Genomic DNA, 27,374 nt, shown 5'->3' with positions numbered 1-27,374 from the left:
CAAACGTTTCAGGCATCCTGCTTCTTCGGAAGAAGGGATACCTGAAACATCTGTCAACAGGAAATACACTTTTGATGTGACCACATGTGTTGTCTTTCGTTCTGAGCAAACAGTCCAGTCATGCTTGATCATGAACTTTAATGATAGACTGTAGCTTAGACTGTTCCAACAGAGTTTTCCGGGGCTAGTTGCCACACTTTTCAGTTAGAGTGTCATATCTGTGTCATACATTGCTTTAAAACTCCCAAACTAAGATATTCTCAAAGGTTTACATCTCTGCTCAAAATTAGGCACATGCACCGTTGGTTGATAATTCATTGTTTCCATCTAGGCTATGCGCTTAAAGTGTTGTTGTGCATTTGTGCCAACCTACCCCAGCGCATGTAGGTGGGGCTAATTGGTACACATTTGAATTGCATTAAAGTATGTCAAATAACATGGAGACTACGCAATAATGACTATACTGAATATATAAAATATCACAAGTTGTTGTTTAGTAAAATAAAACAACATTGATCATATTTTACTGCATTATGCAGCAGTCAAAGTTAATGTATGCCATTGGGGCTACAATCAGCGCTACAATATTGACCACAACTTATACCTATAGGTACAGTAGCCCAACTATACAGAACTACCACTATACTAACTGTAAAGAACTATACTGTATATATTGCAACCATAATCATATTATTAGTAGACAGTAGTAGAATAAGAATTTTCTACAATGCATCCTGACATAATAGCCTACACAACCACACACACACACACACAAACACGCACGCACGCACGCACACACACACACACACACACACACACACACACACACACACACACACACACACACACACACACACACACACACACACACACACACACACACACACACACACACACACACACACACACACAGCAGCAGAAGTACAATCAGTGGTCATAAAAGTTAAGTGAAAAGTGTGGATCTGTATACAAGGTGCAAGAGTAAAGTATCAGTGGCATGGTGAAAGAAAAGTTCATGCATGTCATCCAGTGACCTTGGAATGTTCCTGTGGTTTTCCTCAGTGTGTTGATGAGTCTGATGGCTTGTGGAAAAAAAGCTGAGTTGCTCAGTCTGCTCGTGATGGTAGACGGGAGAAAAGTCTGTGTGCTGGGTGAGTTGTGTCTTTGATGATGTTCATTGCCCTCTTGGAACAGTATGAAGTGTACAGTTCCTGGATGGCTGGTAGGGGTGACCTAATGATCTTTTCTGCTATCCTCACCACCCTCTGTAGCGCCTTTTTGTCTGCAGTGAGGCAGCTACCGTGCCAAAGAGAGACGCTGCTGGTCAGGATGCTCTCAATAGCACCCCTGTAGAAGGTGGTGAGAACAGAGGTGGGGAGGTCAGCTCTTCTCATCCTTCTCAGGAAGTGGAGTCGTGTAGGCCTATGCGCCTTCTTGACCAGTGCAGTGGTGTTGGTACTGGTAGTCCATGAGCGGTCATCTGTGATGTGCACTCCCAGGAACTGTGCTTTTCACAGACTCTATTGCACTGCCGTTGATGATGAGTGGGATGTGTGTTGGTTGTTTCTTCCTGAAGTCCACAGTAATTTCCTATAGCCACCATAGTTGGCACATGCCATAGAATGTCAAAGGAAGCACATGTGCCAACTTGCACCATAAATGAGTGTGCCAACTTGCACCGGCCACAACAGCACTCTTGACTGAAATCATGTTATCCTGTTAACATCTGACTCCACTGAATTTCAGGTTTAATATCAAATTATAGCTAGATCCCCCCTATACCACACACAATATGTAGCCTATAGGCCTGTGTTTCTATTCCTTAGGCCTACTATTAGTTTTCTAGAACATTAAGTGGAAGGAGAAAATTCTTTGTTTTGACATCAGAAAATAAAAAAGTTTCACTCACTTTAAAATTTGATAACCTTGATCACTCTGAATTAGGTGGGTTATTCAAACTATTCAAGATGGGCATCATTTTAGAGAAGGATTTTTGAAGTTTTTTGAAGATTTTTGAAGTAATGGCCTAGAAAATGAGCGTGTGCCAACTAGGCCTACTTTCCCCTGTGCCAAGTAGCCCCGGTCTACGTAGCCTGTACAAGTGAGGAGACACACACTTTTGGTTTCGACCATGTGATGTGACGCTTTCATCTTAACAACAGGAAATTTGTAAGTCCGTACAAGCTTGTCACCTACATCAAAATACGACGCCTGGAGCGGCGGTAAGATGGTCTTACGTATCATATAGTCAAATTAATGTGTTGTTCCATGAGTTAGTTTGTGTCAGGCCTATTGTTTTTCTACTTTAGCCTACTTCATTTTTTAAACTTTCGTTTTCATGTATGTGGGTTATTTCCTTATTGTCTCTCCACGAACGGAGTGTAGCTCTGCCTAGCCTGACAGACTATTTAAAAGCGATTAATTACGTTGTATGTTGTGGAAGGAAATTCCAGCATACCCTGGCCTATTTGAGGGGGTCGCTCGCGCCCTGTTGCATTATTGACCCAGTTGATGTTCACATAACAAAGTCGTGCCATGTCCCTTTACTTCCTACATCTTACGCCCTTCCATTCTAAAAAAACAAACAAACAAAACAAAACAAAAACAAAAAAAATTACAAAAGAGCTGTTATCTGAAATCGAAGGAAGTTTAAGTGGATAAATAGCCTATTCATGGAATTGAATTGGCTGAGGTTTGAATTTCACTTCTGTCTTCTATCAGTCTTGTGACTTTTTTTGTTGAGTCATTAACAAACGACGCTATTAAGGTGCTCTCAAACTCATAACGCGATCAGAAGACTGTAGGCTATTCGAAACAAGACTGAGGTAGGCGTCTTTTTATTGCTTCGACGAAGGTAGCTAAGAGGCTATAATTAAGAAATCTTATTCATATAGCCTAGGTAAGGCAACGTGAGAGTAGCCTATTCTACTTTAATAGGTTTACCATTAATATAGTCTAGTTGTTACAATCTGTCGTATGCCTTATTAAAATCTAACAATATTAAGGATTGTGTTGAAATATCCGTGTTTAAACTGTCATTTCTGTTCAGAATCTGTGCTGTCAAAATGCTGGTCAACATAGGCCTATTGGTTGCTGTGCTGAGCGTTGTCAGAACATCAGTGGCTGTCACAGACTCTTCATTGGATCTGCATTGGCAATTATGGAAGAAAACCCACAGCAAAGTCTACTGGAACGAGGTTAGTTGAGTTCATAGGCTATACTGTATATATTTCACCAAGGTAGCCCCCATTTCACTGGCAAGAAAATGTTTTAATCAGATTTAAATGTAATGGGTTCTGGCTTCTGGAATCTTAAAAAAAAACAGAACTACTGGGGATTACGATTGACAGTAAGGCTACTAAATAGGCATACATTATTTTGTGTGTGTGTGTGTGCGTGTGCGTGTGTGTGTGTATGTGTGTGTGTGTTTGTGTGTGTGTGTGCGCGTGCGTGTGCTTGTGCGTGTGTGTGTGTGTGTGTGTGTGTGCGTGTGCGTGTGTGTGTGTATGTGTGTGCGTGCATGTGTGTGTTTGTGTGTGTGTGTTGTGTCCGTGCAATTCTGTTATCTGAAATAGGTGGAGGATGTCATGCGAAGGGAGCTATGGGAGAAAAATCTGCGACTAATATCCAGGCACAATCTAGAAGCTTCCATGGGAATGCACACGTATGATCTGGCAATGAACCACATGGGAGACCTGGTATGCCACACAGCCATCAATACACATCTGTAGATTTTCTGTTTCCCATAACCACTCCAGTCATATCATTGTAGACCTAGCTGTGTGGTTTGCCTATTTCAACACTGGACCTTGGCCACATCTTTCCTTACTAACTGTTACTTGTTAGTCATTTGTTTTTATTGAGTTTCCATACCCCTTGTGCATTTATTTTCGGCATTTTGATGAAGGGTTTGTAGACCTGTCATATCCAGGGCTCCAGTTTGCATATGTTTTTCATACAGCATTAGATTCTATGTAGGCCTACTCATAGCATAGGACCAAGACCCTGACAGCCGTGTGGTAATCTCAGAAAGACAATACACTGTCCCCACCCCCCCCCGATTAATACCATGTCCAGTAACTAAATGAAATAAGGCTAATCTGTGTCCAGACCAGCTCTAACCCTAACCTGTCAGAAAAGAAAATGTTTTTCTTTGCAGCTGAATTTTGTAATTAATATTGCAACAAGAAGATAAGACTGGGGACATACTGTAATAATACATCTAATGAAAAGGATCACGAGCTACAGTATATGCCCCACAGACCATAGACATTGTTTATGCATTATTAAATATAATAAGCTGAGCTGGAGGCCTACCAGGAGGAAAACCGGCAGTGGAAAATAGCCTCATAGGTGTTAAATGAACTTGTAGGTGTTAAATTAGATAAAATAGGTGTTAAATTAACTCATAGGTGTTAAATTAACAATGCATTTATTTGTTACTGTGTACATAACTGCTTTGCACGTTTACGCCACAGACCACCCTGGAGGTTCTGCAGCGTCTCGCCCTGCTGCGCGTCCCCCCAGGGCTCAGGCGGGACACCTCGGCCTTCGTAGGTGTGTCTGGTGGCCCTGTCCCAGACTCTGTCGACTGGAGGCAGAAGGGCTACGTCACTGGTGTCAAGATGCAGGTGTGCTTACATTAACAACAACACGCTATGTGTGTGTGTGTGTGTGTGTGTGTGTGTGCGTGTGTGTGTGTGCGTGTGTGTGTGCGTGTGTGTGTGCGTGTGTGTGTGTGTGTGTGTGTGTGCTGACAGGGGGCACAAAGGCATTTCACAAAGGGGTCAGTGGCCCTGTGTGTGTGTGTGTGTGTGTGTGTGTGTGTGTGTGTGTGTGTGTGTGTGTGTGTGTGTGTGTGTGTGTGTGTGTGTGTGTGTGTGTGTGTGTTTTAAATCTTCACTGTAAGATTGTTCATGATCAGAGTTGTATAAAGCAGACATAGAATTATTCTACATTTACAAATGCCAGTACATTATTAGTAGTATGATATTACATGGTTTCAACTTTGTAATATCATAATACTTGAGTTGTAATTACATCTGTAATATTGCTTTTACTTCTACTTTATTCAACTCTGCTCATGATAAGCATTTGGGATAAGTATTTGTGCACATGTGTGGGTGCGTTTGTTTATGCGTGCATGTGTGGCACAGGTGCATGGACACTGTGCACACAAATAACCACTTGGTCTTCATAACAGCACACAATATCAGTATGGTTTAAAGGAACAGTTCACCATTTTAGGAAGTGTGCTCATTTCCCGCCTCCCCTTGAGCTAATTAAGTGAGCTTTCCCTTTCTCCTTGTCTTCCAGCTGTTAGCTGACTGTGGTGACGCTACTTGTACATACAGGCTAGCAGATAATCAGGGCTGGACTGGCCTAGCCAGGCCATGCCCTCCTAGTGATGCAACGAGATTTGAAAGTCGATGATAATCAGGCCAGGACTGGCCATCTGGCATAGCGGGCATTTCCCGGTGTGCCCCGCACCCTTGTGGGCCCCTAGTTTTCAGAAATGTAAATAAATAGGGGCCCACGAGGTTGCGGGGTCCACCGGCGATTCAGTTCTGCGCCACTAATTTTGAGGGGCCCCTTTAAGCCTGAAGTGCTCGGGTTCCATTCAGTAGCTGGTCCTATTTGGTTAAATAATAGCATGCTTGCTTGGACTAACTAGGAGCAAACTAGGAGTAATATCCATCAGACTCAGAGAATGGCTGGATGAACAAGAGAACGGCAAAATAAAGTTATTTACCTGGAGTGGGAGGTGAGGAAAGAACACACTTCCAGAAATGGTGAAGTGTTCCTTTAATAGAAGCTCTTCAACTAGCAAAGATCACTGGGAAAGTAGCCAGCCCCAACCTCAGCCAACTTCCTCTCCGTGTCCTAGACTTCCCCATTGCTTTACTTATGCAAGAGCAATTGCAAGGGTGTGTTCCCATTTTGACCGATACTGTCGGCACTGATGTTTTGAAATATTCACATTATATTGAGTCAAAATGTCTTCCCTAGTCTACTAAGAATTTAATGAGATATAGGATAAGATAAAGAGATCTCAAATACAAAGCGGAATCCAAAAAAGTTGGGACACTTTGTATTTTGGGAATAAAATCATAATGCTGGCATTTTCAAAACATTCAATATGTTAATAAGGTAGAGCATTATGTACAGACAACAGATCAGTTGTTAAAGTCAAGCAGAATTATTGTTTTGAGGTAATTATGTCATCATTTAAAATTTCACCCTAGCAACAAATCCCAAAAAAGTTGGGACAGGGCCAATAAAATGCTTTTTATATTAGATAAGACAAAACACAACTCAAGGGATGAGACTGAACAGTTAAATACTTTGACTGATAGCATCATTTTATTCAAAAATTAGGTATTTTGATGTGTGAGACATGATTTCAGCAGCTCAACTGATAGGTGTGTTCTTCAACTTGTTTACATTCTTGTTATGCTTAATATGTGGCATATCCTGTCTGCAAGAAAACTATTTTGTGACCTGTTTACTCTTATGATGGAACCACACTGTTGGAACATGGTAGAGATTGAAATTTGCCACCATTATGGGGCAATATCTAAAGGAGGTGCTCCAAAACATAATGCCTTGGTAGCTATGTATGCTGTTTAAAGTCTGTATATATTATTCAGCATTTATTTTAATGCTCTACATGTGTAAGAAGACCATAACCAAGGCACCTCTGCACCCCCTTACCATCATATATGCTGTATTTCAGACTGACCACTAAATCAAGCTGAAGTATTCATTTTCTATATAACCTGGAGGGTGCATGACTCCATGATTTTAAAAAAGGATGCAATATTTTCCATTCTGTAATCAGAGGACAGTTTCACATGTCTCTTAGGTCCATCTAGAATGAGCTTTATCGCATGCAACACTGTTTAACCCCTTAATGCGCGCCATACCTCCAGTGGCACGCTGTAATAGCCATTGAAATGTAACTACCATAGCACTACAATACTATGACACAACACAGGCCCTTTAGTAATGCACCACGACTTGGTCATTACCATACTGGTAACAACACATTTATAAAGCCGCGTCTTAAGGGGTTAATGTCTGCATCATGTGCATTTATCAAGTGTTGTGTTTATGGTCATTTTTTCGAGAGCTGTCATTGTTGAAGTGTCATAGTTTGCTTGTTGTCGACGAATATGTCATGATCTCATAACTCATGCAATGATTACACTTTACACTTGCAATTATTCCTCCAATTTTAATAATTCAACCTTTCTGTGTAATAGATAAGTAATTAGTCCCTCAAAATCTTCGCTACTGAGTGCCACAGCCTCTATGTGATGGTATTTTATTTGTGCATTGATGCTGGCAGTCAATATAGTTCCTTTTAAAATATTCTTCCCTGTGTTATTTTTAGAATTATCCCACTATTACAACATGTTTTGGCCCTGTCCCAACTTTTTTGGGATTTGTTGCATGGGTCAAATTTTAAATGATGACATAATTACCTCAAAACAATAATTCTGCTTGACTTTAACAACTGATATATTGTCTGTACATAATGCTCTACCTTATTAACATATTGAATGTTTTGAAATTGCCAGCATTTCGATTTTATTCACAAAATACAAAGTGTCCCAACTTTTTTGGATTCCGCTTTGTAGTGCTAAAGGATGTTGAACTAACTCCGTGTTTCTTAATGTGTACTGTGATCATTGACTATACACTATGCCTATGTCTCTTTCTATATCTACACTATATCTACAGTATGCATAGCCCCTTAATGCGTGCCATACCTCCAGTGGCACGCTGTAATAAACATTGAAATGTAACTACCACAGCACTACAATACTATGACACAACACAGGCCCTTTAGTAATGCACCTAGGGTTGGTCATTACCATACTGGTAACGACACATTTATAAAGCCGCGTCTTAAGGGGTTAAAATAAAATAAAAACTGCCCTGTGTATTGCCTGTGCGCTTTGTATCTGCAAGTGTTGTGTGCTATGATTATGTCCTCGATGGCAAGTGGCTATGGATAAAAGCATCTGCCAACTGTAATGTGATGTAACCCTTTTAAATCCCTTTTAAATCCATCTCTAACAATGATGTTTTTCCCATTTGTTAAGCACTTTGAGTTACATGCCTTGTATGATACAGTGCTATACAAATACAATTATTATTATTATTATTATTATTATTATTATTATTATTATTATTATTATTATTATTATTATTATTATTATTATTATTATTATTATTATTATTATAGGGCTCCTGTGGCTCCTGCTGGGCCTTCAGTGCTGTGGGAGCCCTGGAGGGTCAGCTGATGAAGACCACGGGGAAGATAGTGGACCTGAGCCCCCAGAACCTGGTGGACTGCTCCAGCAAGCCCAAGTACGGAAACAAGGGCTGCAACGGCGGTTTCATGTCCGCGGCGTTCCAGTACGTGATTGACAACCAAGGCATCGACTCGGACGCCTCGTACCCTTACAAGGGTGTGGTGAGTGTGTGTCTTCATACCTCTGAAGTACAAGGGTGGGGTGAGTGTGTGTGTCCTCGTCGCTCCACAACGGAGTGTTGAATGCGTGTCTCCTCGTACCTCTTCAAGGGTGGGGTGAGTGTGTGTCTTCATACCCTTATAGAGGTGTGGTGAGTGTGTGGTTAGGGATGGTTAGGGAGATGGACTTAAGATCAGAGGGTTGCAGGTTTGAATCCCACTGTTACCTCTCTCTACACTTCCATCCGTGGCTGAAGTGCCCTTGAGCGAGGCACTTAACCTATTGACGCCTAAGGCACCTGCAAAAAAGGGTGCTGAATGCCTGAGCACTTTTTAAGAAAAGCTGCCCTCAGCCTATAAAAACCCTATAAGTAGAATGTGTTCATTCATCTCAAACAAGCAGAGATTTTTAATAAAACCTCATGAGCCTGAACCTCACATTGCCCCAGGGACTGTAACCAATACCCTGTCAATAACTGTAAGTCCCTTTGAATAAAACCTGGTACCTGGTACCGCTGCAACTGTGTGGTAAGTGTATGTGTCCTTGTAGCTCTACAAGGGTGTGGTGGGTGTGCGTCTGTCCTCGTAGGGCAGTTGTTTGGTAATGAGTGTGAATGTGTCCTCCTACCTCTGCAAGGGTGTGGTGACTGTGTGTTATGCTGACATGCTACTACAGCAACTAATTCGGCAAGGTTCTTCTCTTGTATGTCTTTAATGCATTAAGACAGGGCCCCTGTGATAAATCAGCTGTTACCAGAATGACAGTCAATGAGTGAAGGAAGCAAAGAACAGCACTCTGCACATTTTTCTGTGTTTATTCGCCCACAAACGTTTCCGGCAGAGTCCTTCTTTAGCGTGTAATGGCGATTCAGGGCTCTGCCCGAAACGTTTGTGGGCGAATAAACACTGAAAAATCTGAAGAGTGCTGTCCTTTGCTTCCTTCATTCATTTATGGTTTATGTGGGATTCCACAACAATGTTCAATTCAACTCCCTAAGTGCTAATTCAAAACAAAGAGATCAACTAACACTAAGTCGATCTTCTTGGAATAGAGTTGAATTAATGCTGATGGTTTTTTTACTGTGTGGATGGTTTCTGTAAAGTACGTCCGCTTGCACCAGACAAGTGCTTCTCCGGAAGGCCCGGTAACAGACAGTGAATTTTACCACACTGAGTACTGTGGTTGAGCTGCAGGGTATTACGCGATCTGGCCACAGGGTGGTGCAAGAGGCCACTACTTCCTCTTTTTCAACCTCATCTTCTGCAGCTTATCTCTGCCTTGAAGCTCTTCTTCCTCTTCTGTGCTTGCCTAGTGCTGCATAAATGGGTCCCATCAATCTAGTAATATTGGTGAAAATGACGCGGTAATAATACTTAAAATTCTTAATAATGCTTAGCAATACTCTCTTGCTTATTACACTCCTCTTTTCTGACCACTCAAGACCGCCTCATTACAGAAAATCAAAAGGAATGAACTACCATAATAAATGACGCAACTATTTGGTCCAGATAAGTTAGTTTCTGTGTGCATATCCCACCACATATGCTACCACAGCCATAACAGCCACCTCCACACATGCACAGTAATCACTCTACAAGAAATACAATGGATCAATAACTAGAATCCATTCAAACTTAACACAAGGATTTCATTCATTAGAAAAATGTGAGTAAAAAGCATGATTGAAATTATGAAACAAGTAAGTCTGGGGCTCGTGTAGCCTTGTACCAGTCCCATACTGTACATCTTGATGCCTGGGTCACTTACCCTATCCAACCCTGTCCTATATTTGTTGTTGTCTGTTTGTGTTAACGTCTTCCAGCAAATTTGGCAGAAATGTGATGGTTTTATGTTCATCAGCCTGAAGCTGGGGCTTTCTGAAATTGTAGGTGGCACTTTGTCATCCAAACAGTGTCCACTTACCACATCGTTCATCTACAGTACCAGGGAATGGTTGTCTCCTTCTCAAATGTCTCTGATACAAATTGTCTACATTCGAGAAGCAAAACTGTAAAATACACCAACATTTGCCATTTATTGCAATCCAGCATTTTGTGGACAGTATTCCACAGGGCTGGACTGACAGTATGGCCCCTTGAGGGCCGATGACCCTCTTAAAAAAAATTTTTTTTTAATTATTATTATTATTATTATTTTACAATAGAGACCGGCGGCCCACAATGTAATTTTGATGGTCCTCGGCTGGGGCGGTTCTAAGGGTTGGCAGGGGGTGGCATTTGCCAGAAATATGATATGCCAGCCCAGGTGCCCCCTCAGATATAATAGACTCTAGCCCCACCAAAAACGCGTAGCGCCCATGAAATCGCAAAAAGCGGTTCAACAAAACACCGCTTTTTCCCCACACACTCTTTGATGCAGGTTTGTATAGACATCATGGCTGTGAACTGGGGCATGTGGGGTACCATTCGAAAGCTTACATTCTCCTCTTTCCAATGGTATGCATGAGAAATGCACTGTATTTCATTCATTTGGTTTTCCTTTTCCAAGTTGAATGTGTACCAATGGAGATTTGTAAGTATATGCCTATGCTCTATTGTCCATGTGATAAATATATAGATTTGTTTTGATAGGCTACATGGAGATTAATTTTAAACTTTGTGGTTAATTCCTGAGACTTCATTTTATTCCTCCTGTAAATTCTGCTCATTTTAAGGCCAAAATATTCACTGGCATGTGCTAATTGCTGTCTTTGTGGTGGAATGGTGCTGTTGGTGATTCTGTAGAGTAGCCAGTGAGTAGCCACTAAGCACATTAAATCTTTACAAATCTTTACAAATTAAATCTTTACAAATTTTGGGAAACTCCAACTCCCATTGTCCTTGTGACACAGCACACATGTGGACACAGCACACAACGAAATTGCATTTATGCCTCACCCGTGCAAGGGGGCAGCCCTCAGTGGCGCCCCATGGGGAGCAGTGCGGTGGGACGGTACCATGCTCAGGGTACCTCAGTCATGGAGGAGGATGGGGGAGAGCACTGGTTGCAGCAACCTCTGGGGCAACCTCTGGGATGCAAGTCTGACGCCCTAACCGCTCACCCATGACTGCCCATTATTGTTACTACCAATAAATATTTCAAGAAGACGCTTTTGTACACCTCTGTGGTTGGGCTGGTGGGGTTGTGATTCAAGTGTAAAGAAATCCATTCCACCAACAAACATTAATTCAACATTTCGGTCATCCGACCTTCTTCAGAAAAGTTTGTTGGTGGAATGGACAGTGTGTAGGATTTCTTTGCACCTGACTACCAATAAATATACATTTGGATATTAAGTTTAAGTATTGTATTATTTGTAGTAAATAATTTATCCCTCTGTTCTTGTCTAGTCAAGCCAGACTATTGAGGCAGAAGTTAACTACTTCTTAAGCAAGACGCTCCAAACCCAATAGTGAAGGTCTATGTGCCCAACATTAGAATAGGTATGTGTGTCCAAGGAGCTGATTGGACTGAATAGTGTAGATAAGGCCAGTTCATCACCAGCTGCTAGGGGCTCTCTTCTCTCAACTTCCAGGTTTTCTGTCAGCTTACATGACCAATCATACTGTAGATTAATTTTAAATAAAAAATTGAACGTGAAGTCACTGCACGTATGGTGGGGTTTTTTGGTACCTGAAAGAGAGGGTTTTTTTCCGTCAGAAGACATTAGTTACGTCAATTTAATGTTACCGGTATGTGGGGCCGGTCTGAGCCAAAAAATGCCCGGGCCGTTTTGTTCTCCCAGTCCAGGCCTGGTATTCCATAATAATATCAAATGGTTTGTTACGTTATGATCAACATGGCTGTTCCATTTTGTGTGAAATTCATCCATCCATTTCATTCATTCATTCATTCATTCATTCATTCATTCATTCATTCATTCATTCATCCAGTCATTCATTCAGTCATTCATTCAGTCATTCTTGTAGGGAGGCTTCAAATGTTATTGTATTGAGTATAAATTTCAAAGATTATTTTTCTCAAAAAAAAAAACCAAAAACATTTCTTACTGACAGGTAACAGTAGGGACACATAGACACGAATTTGGCCAAGCCATTCAGTCGTATGTGGGAAGCGAAAGCAAGCAAACAGGAGTGAAGCGAAGTGAAATTATTAGTTTAACATGATGTTCTAACTAAACTCTGGAACTGCCATACATCTGTTATAACTAAACTCTGGAAAGTGTGTAACTGAAATGCATCCATTCATTTCATTCATTCATTCATTCATTCATTCTTGTAGGGAGGCTTCAAATGCTATTGTATGGAGTATAATGACAATAAAAGGTTTTCAATTTCTTTTAGATTTTATTCATTCATTCAATTCAATACAATTCATCTCTTCATTTCTGGCAGCAAGGAGATTGCAACTACCGCCCTGAGCAGCGGGCCGCCAACTGCTCGAGCTTCGGCTTTGTGCCCGAGGACAGTGAGGAGGCCCTGAAGGAGGCGGTAGCCAACATCGGCCCCGTGTCCGTCGCCATCGACGCCACGCGCCCTCACTTCATCTTCTTCCGCAGCGGTAGGTTATAAATTACTACACGTGACCGTCTAGGGCAGTCATGGGTAAGCGGTTAGACTTGTAGCCCAAAGGTTTCCGGTTCGACTCCCGACCTGTCAGGTTGGTGGGGGGAGTAATCAACCAGTGCTCTCGCCCATCCTCCTCCATGACTGAGGTACCCTGGTACCGTCCCGCAGCACTGCTCCCTAGGGGCACCATTGAGGGCTGCCCCCTTGCACGGGTGAGGCATAAATGCAATTTCGTTGTGTGCTGTGGAGTGCTGCGTCACAATGACAATGGGAGTTGGAGTTTCCCAATGGACTTTCACTTCACTATACACACGCTGCTATTCATACACTACAACTACATTGGGAAAAGCCCTGTTAGAACCAACTTGAAAATAGAATGAATTAATAAAAACGGTTTTGTTATCCTTTTGCTTTGCTCTACATTATGGACATAATGTCCATATCAATTTTTAAGTTACACTGAAAAAGGTTTAAAAGTTAAAACCAAAGAGTACAGCAGAGTACATCTGTACAGCATCTTTACTACTTTTTACTGCTTTTTTTGTACTTTTTAGTACTTGGGTTACGTTGATTCTTGAGTCACACATTGAAGTGTTCTTTATGACAACACAGTAAGATAAGTACCTGTATAGCATGCTAACGAAATGGTTGTGTTGGTTCACAGGGGTGTACAATGACCCCTCATGCACCCAGAAGGTGAACCATGGCGTGCTGGCAGTGGGCTATGGCACTATGGATGGACAGGATTATTGGCTGGTGAAAAACAGGTAGGCTACTCCTCACTCATTTCCTGGGCACTGGGTTTGTGCAATGATCTCACACAATTTCGTGACATGAGCACAGACCATTGTGACACAAAATCTGTGATGTTGGTCATGGAAGTGTTTTCTGTGTTGGGCCCAACGGAAGTGCATTCTCTGTATTCCCACTGCTGTATGTTCCCGCAGTCTTATGTTCCGATTTAAGTTCTGTCAGGATTTGTCTTATTTCAAAGATTTTTTTCTCCAAAAAAAGACATTTCTTACTGACAGGTTAGGGTTGGCGATTGTTAAGGGCACTGGGCACAGCTTATACTGACTGCTAGCATTTTTTCATTTGGCACAAGAATCTGGTTGCCTATCATCCAACCAGAAAAGGTATTTCTCAACGAAAAAAAAATCTTTACTAACAGGTTACGGGTAGGGATTGGTTTGGTCTGGACACAACTATAATTGTTAAAGCATTCTTCTGTTTAGTAACAGAATATGTTTTTTCACCAACTGGACCACAGGTTTGTCAGTTTTCTAATGATAAGACTGAACATAGTGCTGTGAGAACATAGAGAAAGCACTTCCATGAGCATCACAGAAAACTCTTCCATCACACCATTCAGTCGATTCCATGGAATTCTGTGGCATCAGGCTGATTTGTTTGTTTTGTGTGCAGTGTGCGGCTATGCAAATAAAAGAGAAGAGGAGACTTTAATTTCCTCTTGAACTTCCTCTTGTGTGTGTGTGTGTGTGTGTGTGTGTGTGCGTGTGTGCGTGCGTGCGTGCGTGCGTGCGTGCGTGCATGCATGTGTGTGATGTGTGGCATGTATTTCACCATCTCTTTGTTTGCTTGTTTGCAGCTGGGGTGCTGGTTTTGGAGACCAGGGCTACATTCGAATGGCCCGAAACAAGAACAACCAGTGTGGCATTGCAAAATACGCCTGTTACCCATTAATGTGATCAAGCAGCCCAATGGAACTCATGAAAGGGATCTTTTTGATGGGAATGTATTTTTTTAAGGGAAAACAATTACCAATTTTTTTTTTAACTGATTTGAACATATTATTTCTACTGTAATAATTGTACAATATTATACTGTAGTATGCATACTGTTCACTTTAATGCTTATGAATAATTTGGAAATTAAGTTGTTGGGGAAAAGTAGTCTACATAACTACTCTTCTTTAGGAGGTGAGGGCTATCTGTTTGGAGGAAGTATTAAGGGACGCATCTGAGTCATTCACCAGCGTCTTTGTTAGGCGAGGTCTTTTAAGATAATGTTATCAGAGGCCATTGAGCGAGTTGTTTTGAGGAACTGTCTTAACCTAGTAAACTAAACCAGGCTGTGTTGATCTAGCCTTGCACCATAGGGGATAAACATACATAGTTGGAATCAGGCCTGGCTCCGTCCTCCTTACTCATAATGCTCTGTCTAGTTTTTAAATCTGTGTAGCAAGTCATTAGAATGGGCTTAGTTAGGACTGTGAGTTTGCCTATGGTGCGAGTCCAGACTGTACATTTCATGTTATAGTCTGACTTGACAGGCTTGGACTGTCTTGCACATCATGAATCATTTTGTATTTTTTTAAGATGAATAGTATTTTACTTTACATAAAGTGAGAGTGACCTGTTTAAAAAAAAACATATGAATTTCAATTAAAGTTATTTCTTTTACGCACTTTGACTGAAGTATGTTGACCAAAAAAATCCATGCAGAAAGTAAAGTACACTCTTTGCCACAGTTAAAAATGACATTTTTATTTTCAGTGCAACATCACAACAAACAATTCATGAGGTAATCAAGTGATTCTTGTTTTCCAAAATGGGTACAGAATGTCTTGCCTTGATTGATAGTGGAAATTTTAAGATTTTGTATTTGGTTGGTTAGCCACATTGTTAATGCACACACACACACACACACACACACACACACACACACACACACACACACACACACACACACACACACACACACACACACACACACACACACACACACACAGTCATGTATGGCAGCACCCTTCAGAATGGGCGCACACGCACAAAGAATACCCAAAATAGTTTTGTTGTTAATGTGGTTTTTTTTGGCTTTCATTTTAAACATTTCATAGTAATACACTTCAGGGAAAAGCAACCTTGTATACAGCAAGAATCCCCTCTTGCTTCGATTGTCACTCCCATTTGATCTCCAGGTTTGGCATAAATGGTACTTCTGATGGCATAGTGTTCTCAGAGACTAAGGCTGTCATTCAATTCGAGGAGCCCAGCACTGGAACTGAAAATGCAAACTAACCGGTTCTGGCAAGCTTTGGTTTAAAAAGTTTCACATTTTTTTTGGTCTTGTCTGAAAACAATGTCCTACGAAGAGTCTAGTTATGATTTACCCTCCCCGGACAACTGTTTTATTTTGCATTAGAACCCGAGGTTATGTAGTAATAATGAGAGAGTTTTGCATTTCAGCCAATGAAACGCCTGGTGCTCCTTGAATGGTGAATGGTATCCTTTGCTCTGCTCGACTGAAAGGGGGCTTGGTTAGCCTTGGTTTTAGTGGGGATTGATTCCAGCACACAAAAGTTTTTGTTTGTTTGGTTTTTTTTTTCAAAGAAATGAGAGACACTCCCTGAAAAGGATGGAGTCTTTGGTTAAGCAACATCTCAGCTACACAAACGTATCACACAATTGAGGTAGATGAATTCATCTCTATGTACATCAAACAGACAGGGCCACAGGAGGCGAGAAATAGAGAGGTCTAGGTTCTTCTATGTCTCATATTTACGCATTTAGGCGCTGGTTTGGTGGCTTTTTTTTAGATTATTTGTTACTATAGACACCCCTTGCACTCAACTGAACAAGACTGGGGAAAAAAATGGTTCTAGCACCCGCCCCTTGCCCCTCCCACCCCTGATCCATTCCCCTCATTGTTCCTAGTGGTTACATTGGAGCGCAATTATAATTATAACCACAAGGTGGCCCCACAGACAGTACATTCACCAGGCCACAGATTAGTTCAAAGTCCCCAAAAAATAACAAACCGAAATTCAAAGGGGGGGATACATAGAGGATACCTAACCCCATCCCGAACTTTTTCAGTCATGACACATCCAAGACTGTCTGATTATTTGTTTGACCGTGTGTTTTTGACAGTGAGACAGAAGCTGTGATGGCCCCTGTTGTCACAAGCATCCGCAGCAGGTCTCTCGAGGATGTGACATGGTGTCATAAGACAGAGTCAGACCAGAGGATGTACAGTGTACACTACAATACAACAACCACGGACCTCCAGGCTGACCCCAGCCACCACTACCAAAGACCCTCCTCCCTAGTACAGCATGCTTACAGTCGTCAGCCATTAAAGTTTCATTGCGCTGCCTGCAACCCACCACCCACCCATCATCTAACCCCATCCATTTTTGGGGAGGGGTGGTGATTGAGCCCCCCCTCTCTGATCTGCCCGCCCCCCCTTTGAGTGTCAAAAGCCTGTGGGTCGAAGCCTGGGTCTAGACCCCCAGACAGACTTGGCGTGAAAAGCAGAGGGGGAAAAAAAAACTAAAATAAATAAATAAAACACAGGGCTTCTCTTTGAAGTCTGCTGAAAGTCAATGGCCTCTTTCATGGACCCCCCCTCTTTCAAGTGCATGCTTTAGAAAGGGCTCGTCCATGTGCCCTTCAAAGGTTAAGAGACACAAGGCCATGTCCAAGCCCGATGGAAACACAAACACACAAACAATACAGAAACAATAGGAAAGAAATAGAATAGGAAATAAAAGAAAACCAATAGCCACCCATGACCCCAGCCCCATATCCTGTTCTCCACCCATCTCTGCTGCCACACACACCTCTCTGCTCTGCTCTGCTCGCACTCATCCACCACTTCTCCAGTACGCTAAGAATGGCAAAGATCGTGATGTTCATCTAATGGAATTCATTCATTTTATGTCCGCATGCACTGTATATGTTCATATACTGTAAATACGGCAGATTAGTCTGCTCTGTCCAAGTGAGGACACAGAGAGACGCGTGGGGCGTCAACTACACATTAAGTGATGAAAACCTGGTTTAGTTCACTCAAAGGTGCCTGTAAAGATGCTAGTAGCAGTGCACAGAGCATCACTGCCTTAATAAAGCAAAATAAAGAGGCAGGTTTACGGCTATTTAACCTGTGGATTAAGTAAGCCAGGTTGGTCACTTTAAACCATCTTAGTCGTACGCCCCCATTGGACACGCTGCTGCTGTGATGGGGTTCTGCGGACAATTGTAGCAAATCTCAAACCAATGCGCTATCACAAACTCTTCACATTCAAACTAACTTTGGCTAAAGTATCTGAACAATGAGACATTTGCCAAGAATACAGATAGACTTTTTAAACATATTAAACACGGGTCTATCCCATATGTTGAACAATAACATTGAGGGAAGAATGACACTACATTCAGGGAGAATAATGTTCATCTTTGGTATAGTGATGGAGGTCTTTGAAAGCAAAAAAATAAATAAACCTAATCGACGCCCCATCAATGGTTTCGATTTCACAGACATAGAAAGCTTGAAAGAATAAAGAGTACACATATTACATTGTTAAATAAATAAACAACTTGCAAATAAATAGGCAAATAAATAAAAATAAATACATAAATAGTTTAAATACATTAATTAGAATTTCTTTGTTTTTTTTTTCCTCCTCCTTTTTCTTCTTGAGATCATTTTGAATTCTATCTCCAATCAAAGTAGCTGTGCTGTGAATCCTGTGTTCTTCAATAGGACAGAGGGTTAGTAACACTGAATAAGAGTTAATAACACTGTATAAGCCAGGAGATCCACTCTATGGCTCTCCAAAACTATCCTCAACATGTAATTCAATACAAATGGAAAAGTGTGCTTGAAATCTGTACAAAGTAACAGACCCACATTCCTTCAGATTTTTTTTTCCAGAGAGACAAAAAAAGGGTCGTATAAAAAAAACCAAAGGATTTTTTTGGGTGCAAAAAGCTTCCCAGAACATCTTCATCTTTCTGCACCAGAGATGACCTATATCGTCACACCTATATCGGATGCTTCTACTGAAACCTGGAGGTGAAGCCACTTACATAATATCTCCACTTTCAGTCCTCAGGCAGAAGAGTATCGCAACAAAATAGTCCTCTCTTTGGGAAAATAAGCAACACGTCTGCATCCATCATTATTGTAAAGGGGTAAAATCATAGCCTCACCCAGGCTAAATGCAGAATGACATCATCATGTCATGTTATGAGTCTTTTAAGCAAGGGAATGACATTTTAAAAAAAGAAGTCAACTTAAGAGCAGTAAAAATGGACTCCTTGGGATTTTTAAGTATAACTTAGTTAGGTTCTGCATTTTTTTTGCCTGGTGTTGAACCCAGCTGAAATCAAGCAGATTATTATTATTATTATTATTATTTTTACAAAAACGTCATGCCTGAAAAGGAGGCCATGCCACCTTGATGTCCCTTAGGCATGGCACCTCCATTAAAACCACACAAATGCAGGCTCTTATATCAACACATTCAGTTATCACCCCTGTCCACAAAGGACAATAAACTTTGGTTTGAAAGTGTCCTGAAAATGTACGCTAACTCACACACACATTCACGTCAAAAATAAATAAAATAAATCATCTACGTAAATCCATAGCTACCTCACGGCCCCTCGACAACCGAGCCTCCATCTTTGAGATGCAACCCCTCTCTCTCTCTCTCTTGCTGTCTCACTCTCACTCTGCTGCCCAACTGATTGGCCGCCACAGCTTGAGTGGCGGGCCCCCGCTGGCCAATCACGCGGGGGGGGGTCTCACGCGGTGCTGCAGGAGATGGCCGAGGAGGAGGCGCTGGATCCGGAGGAGCCGGTGGACGAGGGCCTCCCACCGTCCCCCTCGCCGGCGGCCGTCCACTTGCTGAGGTTGCGGCGCCGGGCGTTCATGAAGAAGTTGCTGACGGTGCTGAGCTCCAGGCCCAGCTGCTGCGAGATGGTGATCTGCAGCTCCTTGGAGGGCCGGTGGTTCTCCCGGAAGATGGCCATCAGTGTGCGGCGCTGCAGGTCGGTGAACACCAGCCGCGTGCGCTTGGGGCCCTGGTTGCGCTCCAGCTTGCTCTGCTCCGCCTCTTTACGCTTGCAGGCTGGATGGAGGGACAGAGGGAGGGAGAGAGAGAGGGGGGGGGGGGGTGGAGGAAGGATTGGAAGGGTGGAGGAGGGAGGGAGTGGGAGAGTGGGAGGAGAGTTGGAAGGGAGGATGGTAGAGGGAGGAGATAGGAGGAACAGAGGACGAAGGATGGAGAAGAGGAGGAAGGATGGGTTGGTGGAGAGATGGGGGGAGTAAGGATGGAAGAGAGGAGGAATGAAGGAGTGGGGGGGGAGAGAGGTACAGGGCAGGCACAAGGGGGGTGGGAATGACAGAGAGAGCGAGATGGTTTAGTGAGGCATTGATTACAGAGGGGTGTGCACAATTTAACCCTCTGAGGAGTGAATTCATCATTTTCCCTTTTCTAGAATTCTACATTCCTCCCATGTTGTAATCACACACACGTGTAACCGTACTCCTTCGAAGGTTGAAGCACCACCATGTCTGCAATTCCTTACCCCATACTACTAGGAATATACATTATACTGCCTAAACTGCAAGTACATTATGATGCAGTTTGTTTGTAGTAAAAAATGAATGAATTTAAACATTACGCTGCCTGTTGTAAATTTGCTGTTACCAGTAAAGCGATGACCAAGTGGTAATGTATTACTAAAGACTATGTGTAATGTTATACTACTGTGGTACGACGGTAGTTAAGACTTAGTCCAGTGACTATTACAGTGCTCCCACTGCTGGAGCGGTATGCAATGGTATACATTTGCAAACAGGACACATTAAGTGAAACCATCCACCTGTTCATACATCCAGCTAGACATCTTATCTGTCTGTCTGTCTGTCTGTCTGTCTGTCTGTCTGTCTATCTATCTATCTATCTATCTATCTATCTATCTATCTATCTATCTATCTATCTATCTATCTATCTATCTATCATGCCGTGGGGGGGGGGGGAGGTGTTACAGATTCTAAGGGCCCGACAGCACTGGCAGGGCCCCTAAAGGATGCTGATAACATAATTTGTCATTTTGGGGGCCCAAATTTTGAATCTTTCATGCAGCCCAAAAATGTTAGCAGCGCCCCTGACTCTATCTATCTATCTATCTATCTATCTATCTATCTATCTATCTATCTATCTATCTATCTATCTATCTATCTATCTATCAGTAACTGTCTGTCTCAATGCAAAAAGGAAGGTCGTGTTGAGGGGCGGGCGTGCAGCGTTTTAAATAACCGAGCTATGAAAACATCCAGTGAGGAATTGCTTCACGGAGGGATGATTCAGATGAGTGTTAAACACTATCCTCCTTCCATCATCGCTCCTATTGACCAGTGTCACATGAGGCCCTTGTGAAACCAGAGAGCCCTGTTCTATAAACACCGTGCCGTCATGATCCAGCCGACCGTAATCATCAACATTGCCTGCCCACGAATGTTACTGCTTGCTTGCTTGCTTGCTTGACGCCAAACCCACACACAACACTAAAGACAGTGTCTTGTGCACGCAAGTGAAGGTTTTGTTGGCACATGGTGATTTTTTTAAAGACTTTGCGTGTGTGTGTGTGTGTGTGTGTGTGTGTGTGTGTGTGTGTGTGTGTGTGTGTGTGTGTGTGTGTGTGTGTGTGTGTGTGTGTGTGTGTGTGTGTGTGTGTGTGTGTGTGTGTGTGTGTGTGTTTCATTACAGGCCAGAAATGGTCTCTTGTAAATGGTCATTTCTCATTTCTCAGAGACGAGCACTTGGATCCCAAACATTAATTTGTTAATGTTTTTTGCTTGAGCTTTCATTGATTGTATGCAAGAGAAAGCATTTCATATTACATCTTTGAGACAATACAGGTACCCACTGATGTTGACTGACGACAATATAACTACACTCAGAACTGACTACACACACACAAGACATGAATTACGTAACATTTCCATAGAAAATGGCCTACATGAGGCATGAAAATAGCCAGAAGCACACATTCCTCCATTGTTTGTGTGACCACACTGTCAGAAGACTAACTCTGTGCAAGAAGGCTCCAATGTGGTAATACAATAAGTAACAGCACCTCTCCTGCACAATTGTGGTCAAACTCATTGGTTAAACAGGTCGCACATTTCAGAGTGCATTACAGTCATAGGATGCACAAACAACAGCAAAACTGAATACACAGTGAATAATGAAGTGTTAAGTTTACCATAGAGAGTACTCTGGGACCAATACAATCCAGATGATGTAAAAAACATGACTCTCTAAGTGTTGAGTTAACGCTGGGATGTGTGAAAGTACTCAATGTTTTAGTGTCACATTTTTGCAAGAAAGGTGAACACCTTGTCCTACATCTTCTTCCCTATCTGCGTCCCTTCACTAGGAACACACACACCACACACACACACACACACACACACACACACACACACACACACACACACACACACACACACACACACACACACACACACACACACACGCATGCACGCCTCCCTTCCCTTCCTTCTTGCAATCATAACACGACGCCATTAAGTAAATGCTTCCTTACATTGTAATCATGTGTAAAAGGCTGGAGATTACTACGCCATAAATCCGCGCAGGCCGGCCACTCTCAGATACATAAATATTCCCCCGCAGAGTTCCTTCGTGATCGTGGGAACACCTCCTAATCGTGATGTATGTCCCTGTCTTATGTTGCTGAAACGTGATAGAAAGCCCTTTCCCTGCCCCCCAGCATCTGAGCACCCCGCTGCCCCATCTACCCCCCCCCACACACACCCCACACCCAACAGCATCTCCCTTCTTCTTCTTCTTCTTCTCCTTCTACTCCTCCTCCTCTTCATCGTCTTTCTCCACCATCCTACCCCATCCCACACCACCACCATCACTACCACTGCACCCCCACCTCTACTCACCACCACAACCACCTCCATCCCTCCTCCCACCCCTCGATCGCCCACCCCACCCCCCTCCTCCCCTGCCTACCCCCCTCCCAGGCTCCCCCAGCTCTGGCCCACCCCCCACTGATTCCTTGGGCCAGGGGCTGATAGAAATTATTGATTAAATCTGCGCTGCTCAGACTCCTCGACCCACAGAGCCTGCTTTAACCCTTTCAGCGCCGGTGCAGCAGCGAGGGGGGAAGGCGGCAGAGAGAGGAGAGAGGAGAGAGAAAAGAGAGAGAAAGAGAGAGAGAAAAGGACGCAGATTTTGTTTTTTTATGTGTGTGTGTATGTACGCGTTTATGCGGTTTGGCTTTTTTCGTCCAGCTAAGTGGGGTCGACCACGTCATGTCTGGCTCTGCTGCTCGTTCCCTTTAAAAACATGCACTGATTTTGCCATTTACGGGATTGGTTGGATGGTGTCATTTTTCTTTTCTTTTCCAGGTGGTGTGTGTGTGTGTGTGTGTGTGTGTGTGTGTGTGTGTGTGTGTGTGGGGGGGTGGGGGTGGGGGGGGGGGGGGGGTTTCTAGGACGGACTAGGGTTAGCACTTAAGCCCGTGCCTCTTTGGCTGGGTTTTAGGTCTGAAGAGGTTCTCAGCTTTTTTTAGTGGTTATCATAAAACTCACTCTTCTGCCTGAGTACATCGAGAGCCAGGCAATGATCTCCCCTTAATAGCCCGATCTCCCCCTCGTTTTTTCTCCCTATGACCGACCGTACCATAGCACACCATTCAAAAGGATGGAGCTGACACACGCCCAATACAGAGCGATGCATTATCGCATAAAAGAAGATGAGCACACAGCTCGTTTCACTGCATAGGGCTTTCCCTCCATTTCTAGCAAAGGGGGGGAAAAAATCATAAAACCGAAAAAACCTACAAACATCACAGCAGCTTGCCACATGGAACACGTTTTATAACACACAGGATCAGCTGACAACAAGCCCATTCACATCGCAAGCTCCAATCGCAATCTAAACGCTTACCTAATCAATACCCCCTGGAAAATATCTCGTAATTAAAAAAAGAGGGGGAAAAAAAACAGGATAAACCCGCCACCACCACGCTTCTTGTCCGTCAGGGACTTGCATGTTCGGCTGAATCATCTGGAGGGGGGGGGCGGGGGGGGGGGTTGTGTTGGGCTGTAGGGGGACTTAAGAGATGCCTAGGAGAGGAAGCGCGGGGTGCCGTGCATTCTAATTTTCGTTGCCTCGATTTCCTGACGTGTGGGAGCTTGCATGCTGGCCAAGCAGCAGTTCTTTCCCAAGGAAATCAATACGCGCTGGTAATTAAACAAAAGGGGGCTGGCCAGGAAAAAAGCCAACCCTCATGGAAAGTAGGTTATGTAGACCAGAGTAGCACCACTTAGCCCCCGCCTCGCCTCGCCTCTCCTCGCGTCGTCATCAGGATGTACATACACACGGTCCCATACAAACAACACATGGTGTCTGGAAACCTTGCACAGTGCCTACACACACTTATGTACACACATACACACACACGCACACATACACACACGCACACACACACACACATATGCACACACACATCTGTCTGCTCCAGATGAGCCCACGCCCACTACTTCGTTGAAAATACACACAGGATCTTCTCTGATGGCTGCTCTGAGAAACAATGGCCACAACCAGATATTTTCTATCAGACTGTGTGTTGTGTTGTGTTGTGTTGTGTTGTGTGTGTGTGTGTGTGTGTGTGTGTGTGTGTGTGTGTGTGTGCGTGCGTGGGTGATCACCTGCTTCATTAAACATTTTCATGATTAGAAAATGGAGCCTGTTTACCCGATTCCATGAAAAACATGATGTGATATATAGAAAAAAAATGACAGCTGGCACGCATATTGACATATTTTGAGAGTAACACAGCTTATTTAGTACATATTTGTTTCCGTGCATCTCGGTTGCAGTGTCATACACAGCAGTTTTCCCTGATAGATTTTCATCCCCGACTGTGTCACAACATTACAATGCACACAGCCCCCTTGCAAAATATCAGGTTGCTGTCAGCGCATGATTGCCTTGTTCTGTTCCCTCTGCAAACAAATACAGTATGTACCTTATTGTGACTGAAACACAACACCACAGCCTAGTGTTTGGTGCAGAGGGCCTGAGCTTTGGATGCTAGAGACTCTGTTAATACTGTACCTTCCTTAACGATTAATTTGAATACCAGTGGCAGTGATGATAAAGCCATGAGAAAAACACCACATTACTACAAAATCAGTATTTAACACTTAGTAATCTGCACAGTGGCGTAACTAGTACAGTAGTTTATCCTCAGAGAGACAGACACAGACAGACAGACAGACAGACAGACAGACAGACAGAGAGAGAGACAGAAAAGCTTGAGGAAGACAGACAGCCAGACAGACAGACAATCAGTCAGATAGATAAAGACAGGCAGACAGAAGCAGACAGAAAGGCAAGAGATTCAAACACAAGTCGTGTACGCATCCATCCTGGTTCATCTGAAATGCATTCAAACATTTATAGCAATCAGCTGCCAAAGACTTGGCCTAACCTAAGCCTACACCACTACTGCCAGTCTGAACAATGGGCCGAGGTTTGACCTCAGGCCATCCGCCACTAGGCTGCCCACTTAGGCGTGAATCAAAGGACCCAGAGTCAATTTCCTCCATTTCCTTAGGTCTCCCTCTATCTCTCTCTTGCTAGTCAAGGATAAAACACGAGGAGCCAGCCATGCTGCCTCTCTCTGTGTCTATTTATGTTCCTGTCTCTGTCTGTCTGTCTGTCTGTCTGTCTGTCTGTCTGTCTGTCTGTCTGTCTGTCTGTCTGTCTGTCTCTCTCTCTCGCTCTCTCTCTCTCTCTCTCACCAAGGATAAAACATTAGGAGCCAGTCATACTGTCCCTGTCTCTTTGTCTATTTCTCTTTCTCTCTATGTGAGTCTCTCTGTCTCTCTCTCTCTCTCTCTCCGTATCCAGCTACCACCTGAAAATAACCATCCGAGATGGGACGAGACAAGGTGAGGAGGAGTCAGTTGCTGTCTTGTGTCTCACCTTCCAGTCTCAAGGACGTCATGCGCTGGAACTCAGGTTCCTGGAGCCAGCGGGACATCCTCTTGAAGGTCTCACGGCCCGACTTGAGCTTTCCCCAGGGCTTGGGGTTGCGCAGCAGGTCCGACAGGGTGCCCTGCGAGCGCGACAGCACCCTCTCTGCGAAGATGGCCTGCGGGATGCTGTAGCGCTTCAGCTCGGTGATGATGCGCTGGGCCACGTCTTTGGTGTTGAGCTCCTCGCCGCCACCACCGCCACTACCACCGCCGATGGTTCCTCCAGCACCAGGTGGGGAGCACATGCCGCTCTGTGACCCGGAAAGCATGCCTGCATCGCCTGGGAGGGAGGAGGAGCCGGTGGGGTGGAAGTCCCGCACCTTGGAGGCCTGGGGGCTGGAGAGGTGGTGCTGGTAGTGCTGGGGGTAGAGGTGCGGGTGGTAGGCGGCCGTGTGCTGGTGGTGCGAGAGGGCGTCCATTTTGTTGAGCTGGTGGTGGTGGTGATGCTGGTGGTGGCCCAAGCCGGTGTCGGCGTGTAGCATAGGAGGGGACATCTCGCGCCCGAAATCGGGCGTCCGGCAGTAGATGCCACTGCTGGTGGTGGTGGCAGCACCACTGATGCTGACGGCACCGCTGGCGCCGCCGAGGTGCATGTCGTGGGCACCAGAGAGCATTGGAGCACTGTGGGCACCCTGCGTGGCAGCGCCCAGGCTGCTGTAGCCGTGCATGCCCGTCTCGAGCCCAGGGGCGGCAGAGGGTGGCGAGTGGGTCATGCCCAGGTCTTTGCCGTAGGGGTTGTAGAAGTTGCCCCCCAGGCCCCTGTCCTCCCTCATCAGGGTGAAGCTCCCGATGACGTTGCTGACGGGCAGGCAGGGGTGGTGGGGGTGCGGGTGGTGGTGGTGGTGGTGGTGGAACTTGTCGTCAAAGGGCTGGAGCGGGGTCAGGGTGGTGTATGTGCTGCCCTCGCTGATGGGGGTTTCCCGGCCGCCGTAGCCGCCCAGGCCGGACATGGAGGGGTCGAAGCCGGGCGGGTGCCTGGGCTCCGGGTCCAGGGACATGAGGGAGTCACCCAGCGGGGGCCTGGGGAAGGCTGCCGAGAGATCCCTGGTGTGGAGCATGTCCCTACCGTCCTGCGTGTGAGCCAGCTCGACATGGCTGTGTATAGACATCTCTCCCATATCTCCATTCATTGTGATGCAGGTTCTGGGGAGGGCTTGGGGTTGTGGGGGTTGCTCAGCTTCCCTTGTTGCCAAAACGAGTATTCCCTGTAACGTTTTTTTTTTGTTTGGTTTTGTTGTGTTGTTGTTATTAATGTTTAGTCCACAGAATCCCAGAAATATTCAAGTATCTACTGTATCAGGTTTGAGACTGTGAAAGTTTTCTGTGGGCATGGAATAGTCGGTGAGAACAATCAATTACTCTGTATCCTTCAGCATCATTGTCTTTGGTAAGGAAGCCTCCAGCTGGCAGCCTGCCGAACGAAACCAAAGAAATTGTGTATCAGGCAACCTGTGAGAGGCTTTCACGAGATTTCATAGCACTACACAGAACCTTTAACCCAAAACACTCAACCTCTCAAACT

The 27,374-nt window shown here is 44.1% G+C and overlaps 2 protein-coding genes across 3 annotated transcripts; one reads left to right on the top strand and one right to left on the bottom strand.

Moving 5' to 3' along the window:
• The first annotated feature begins 2,114 nt into the window (after positions 1-2,114).
• Positions 2,115-15,439, top strand: LOC134449393 (cathepsin S-like). 2 transcript variants are annotated; one of them, XM_063199300.1, is made up of 8 exons: positions 2,115-2,222; positions 3,050-3,197; positions 3,576-3,698; positions 4,479-4,631; positions 8,255-8,485; positions 12,839-13,004; positions 13,677-13,779; positions 14,622-15,439. In XM_063199300.1, the coding sequence occupies exons 2-8, from the start codon at positions 3,066-3,068 to the stop codon at positions 14,719-14,721; spliced, it is 1,008 nt and encodes a 335-aa protein (XP_063055370.1). In that variant the 5' UTR covers positions 2,115-2,222; positions 3,050-3,065; the 3' UTR covers positions 14,722-15,439. The 2 variants fall into 2 exon arrangements, with proteins under 2 accessions (XP_063055370.1, XP_063055371.1); XM_063199301.1 differs by lacking the exon at positions 2,115-2,222 and adding an exon at positions 2,675-2,825.
• Positions 15,440-19,566: 4,127 nt separating this feature from the next.
• On the bottom strand, positions 19,567-26,982 carry onecutl (one cut domain, family member, like). Its single transcript, XM_063198207.1, has 2 exons — positions 25,800-26,982; positions 19,567-19,892 (listed from the first exon to the last, which is right to left on the bottom strand). Exons 1-2 carry the CDS (start codon positions 26,980-26,982, stop codon positions 19,567-19,569), a joined length of 1,509 nt encoding a protein of 502 aa, XP_063054277.1.
• Positions 26,983-27,374: the final 392 nt, after the last annotated feature.

The sequence above is a fragment of the Engraulis encrasicolus genome, chromosome 5 (assembly GCF_034702125.1).
Source record: "Engraulis encrasicolus isolate BLACKSEA-1 chromosome 5, IST_EnEncr_1.0, whole genome shotgun sequence".
NCBI classification, from domain to species: Eukaryota; Metazoa; Chordata; class Actinopteri; order Clupeiformes; family Engraulidae; genus Engraulis; species Engraulis encrasicolus.
This window is presented reverse-complemented; position numbering and strand designations above follow the sequence as displayed.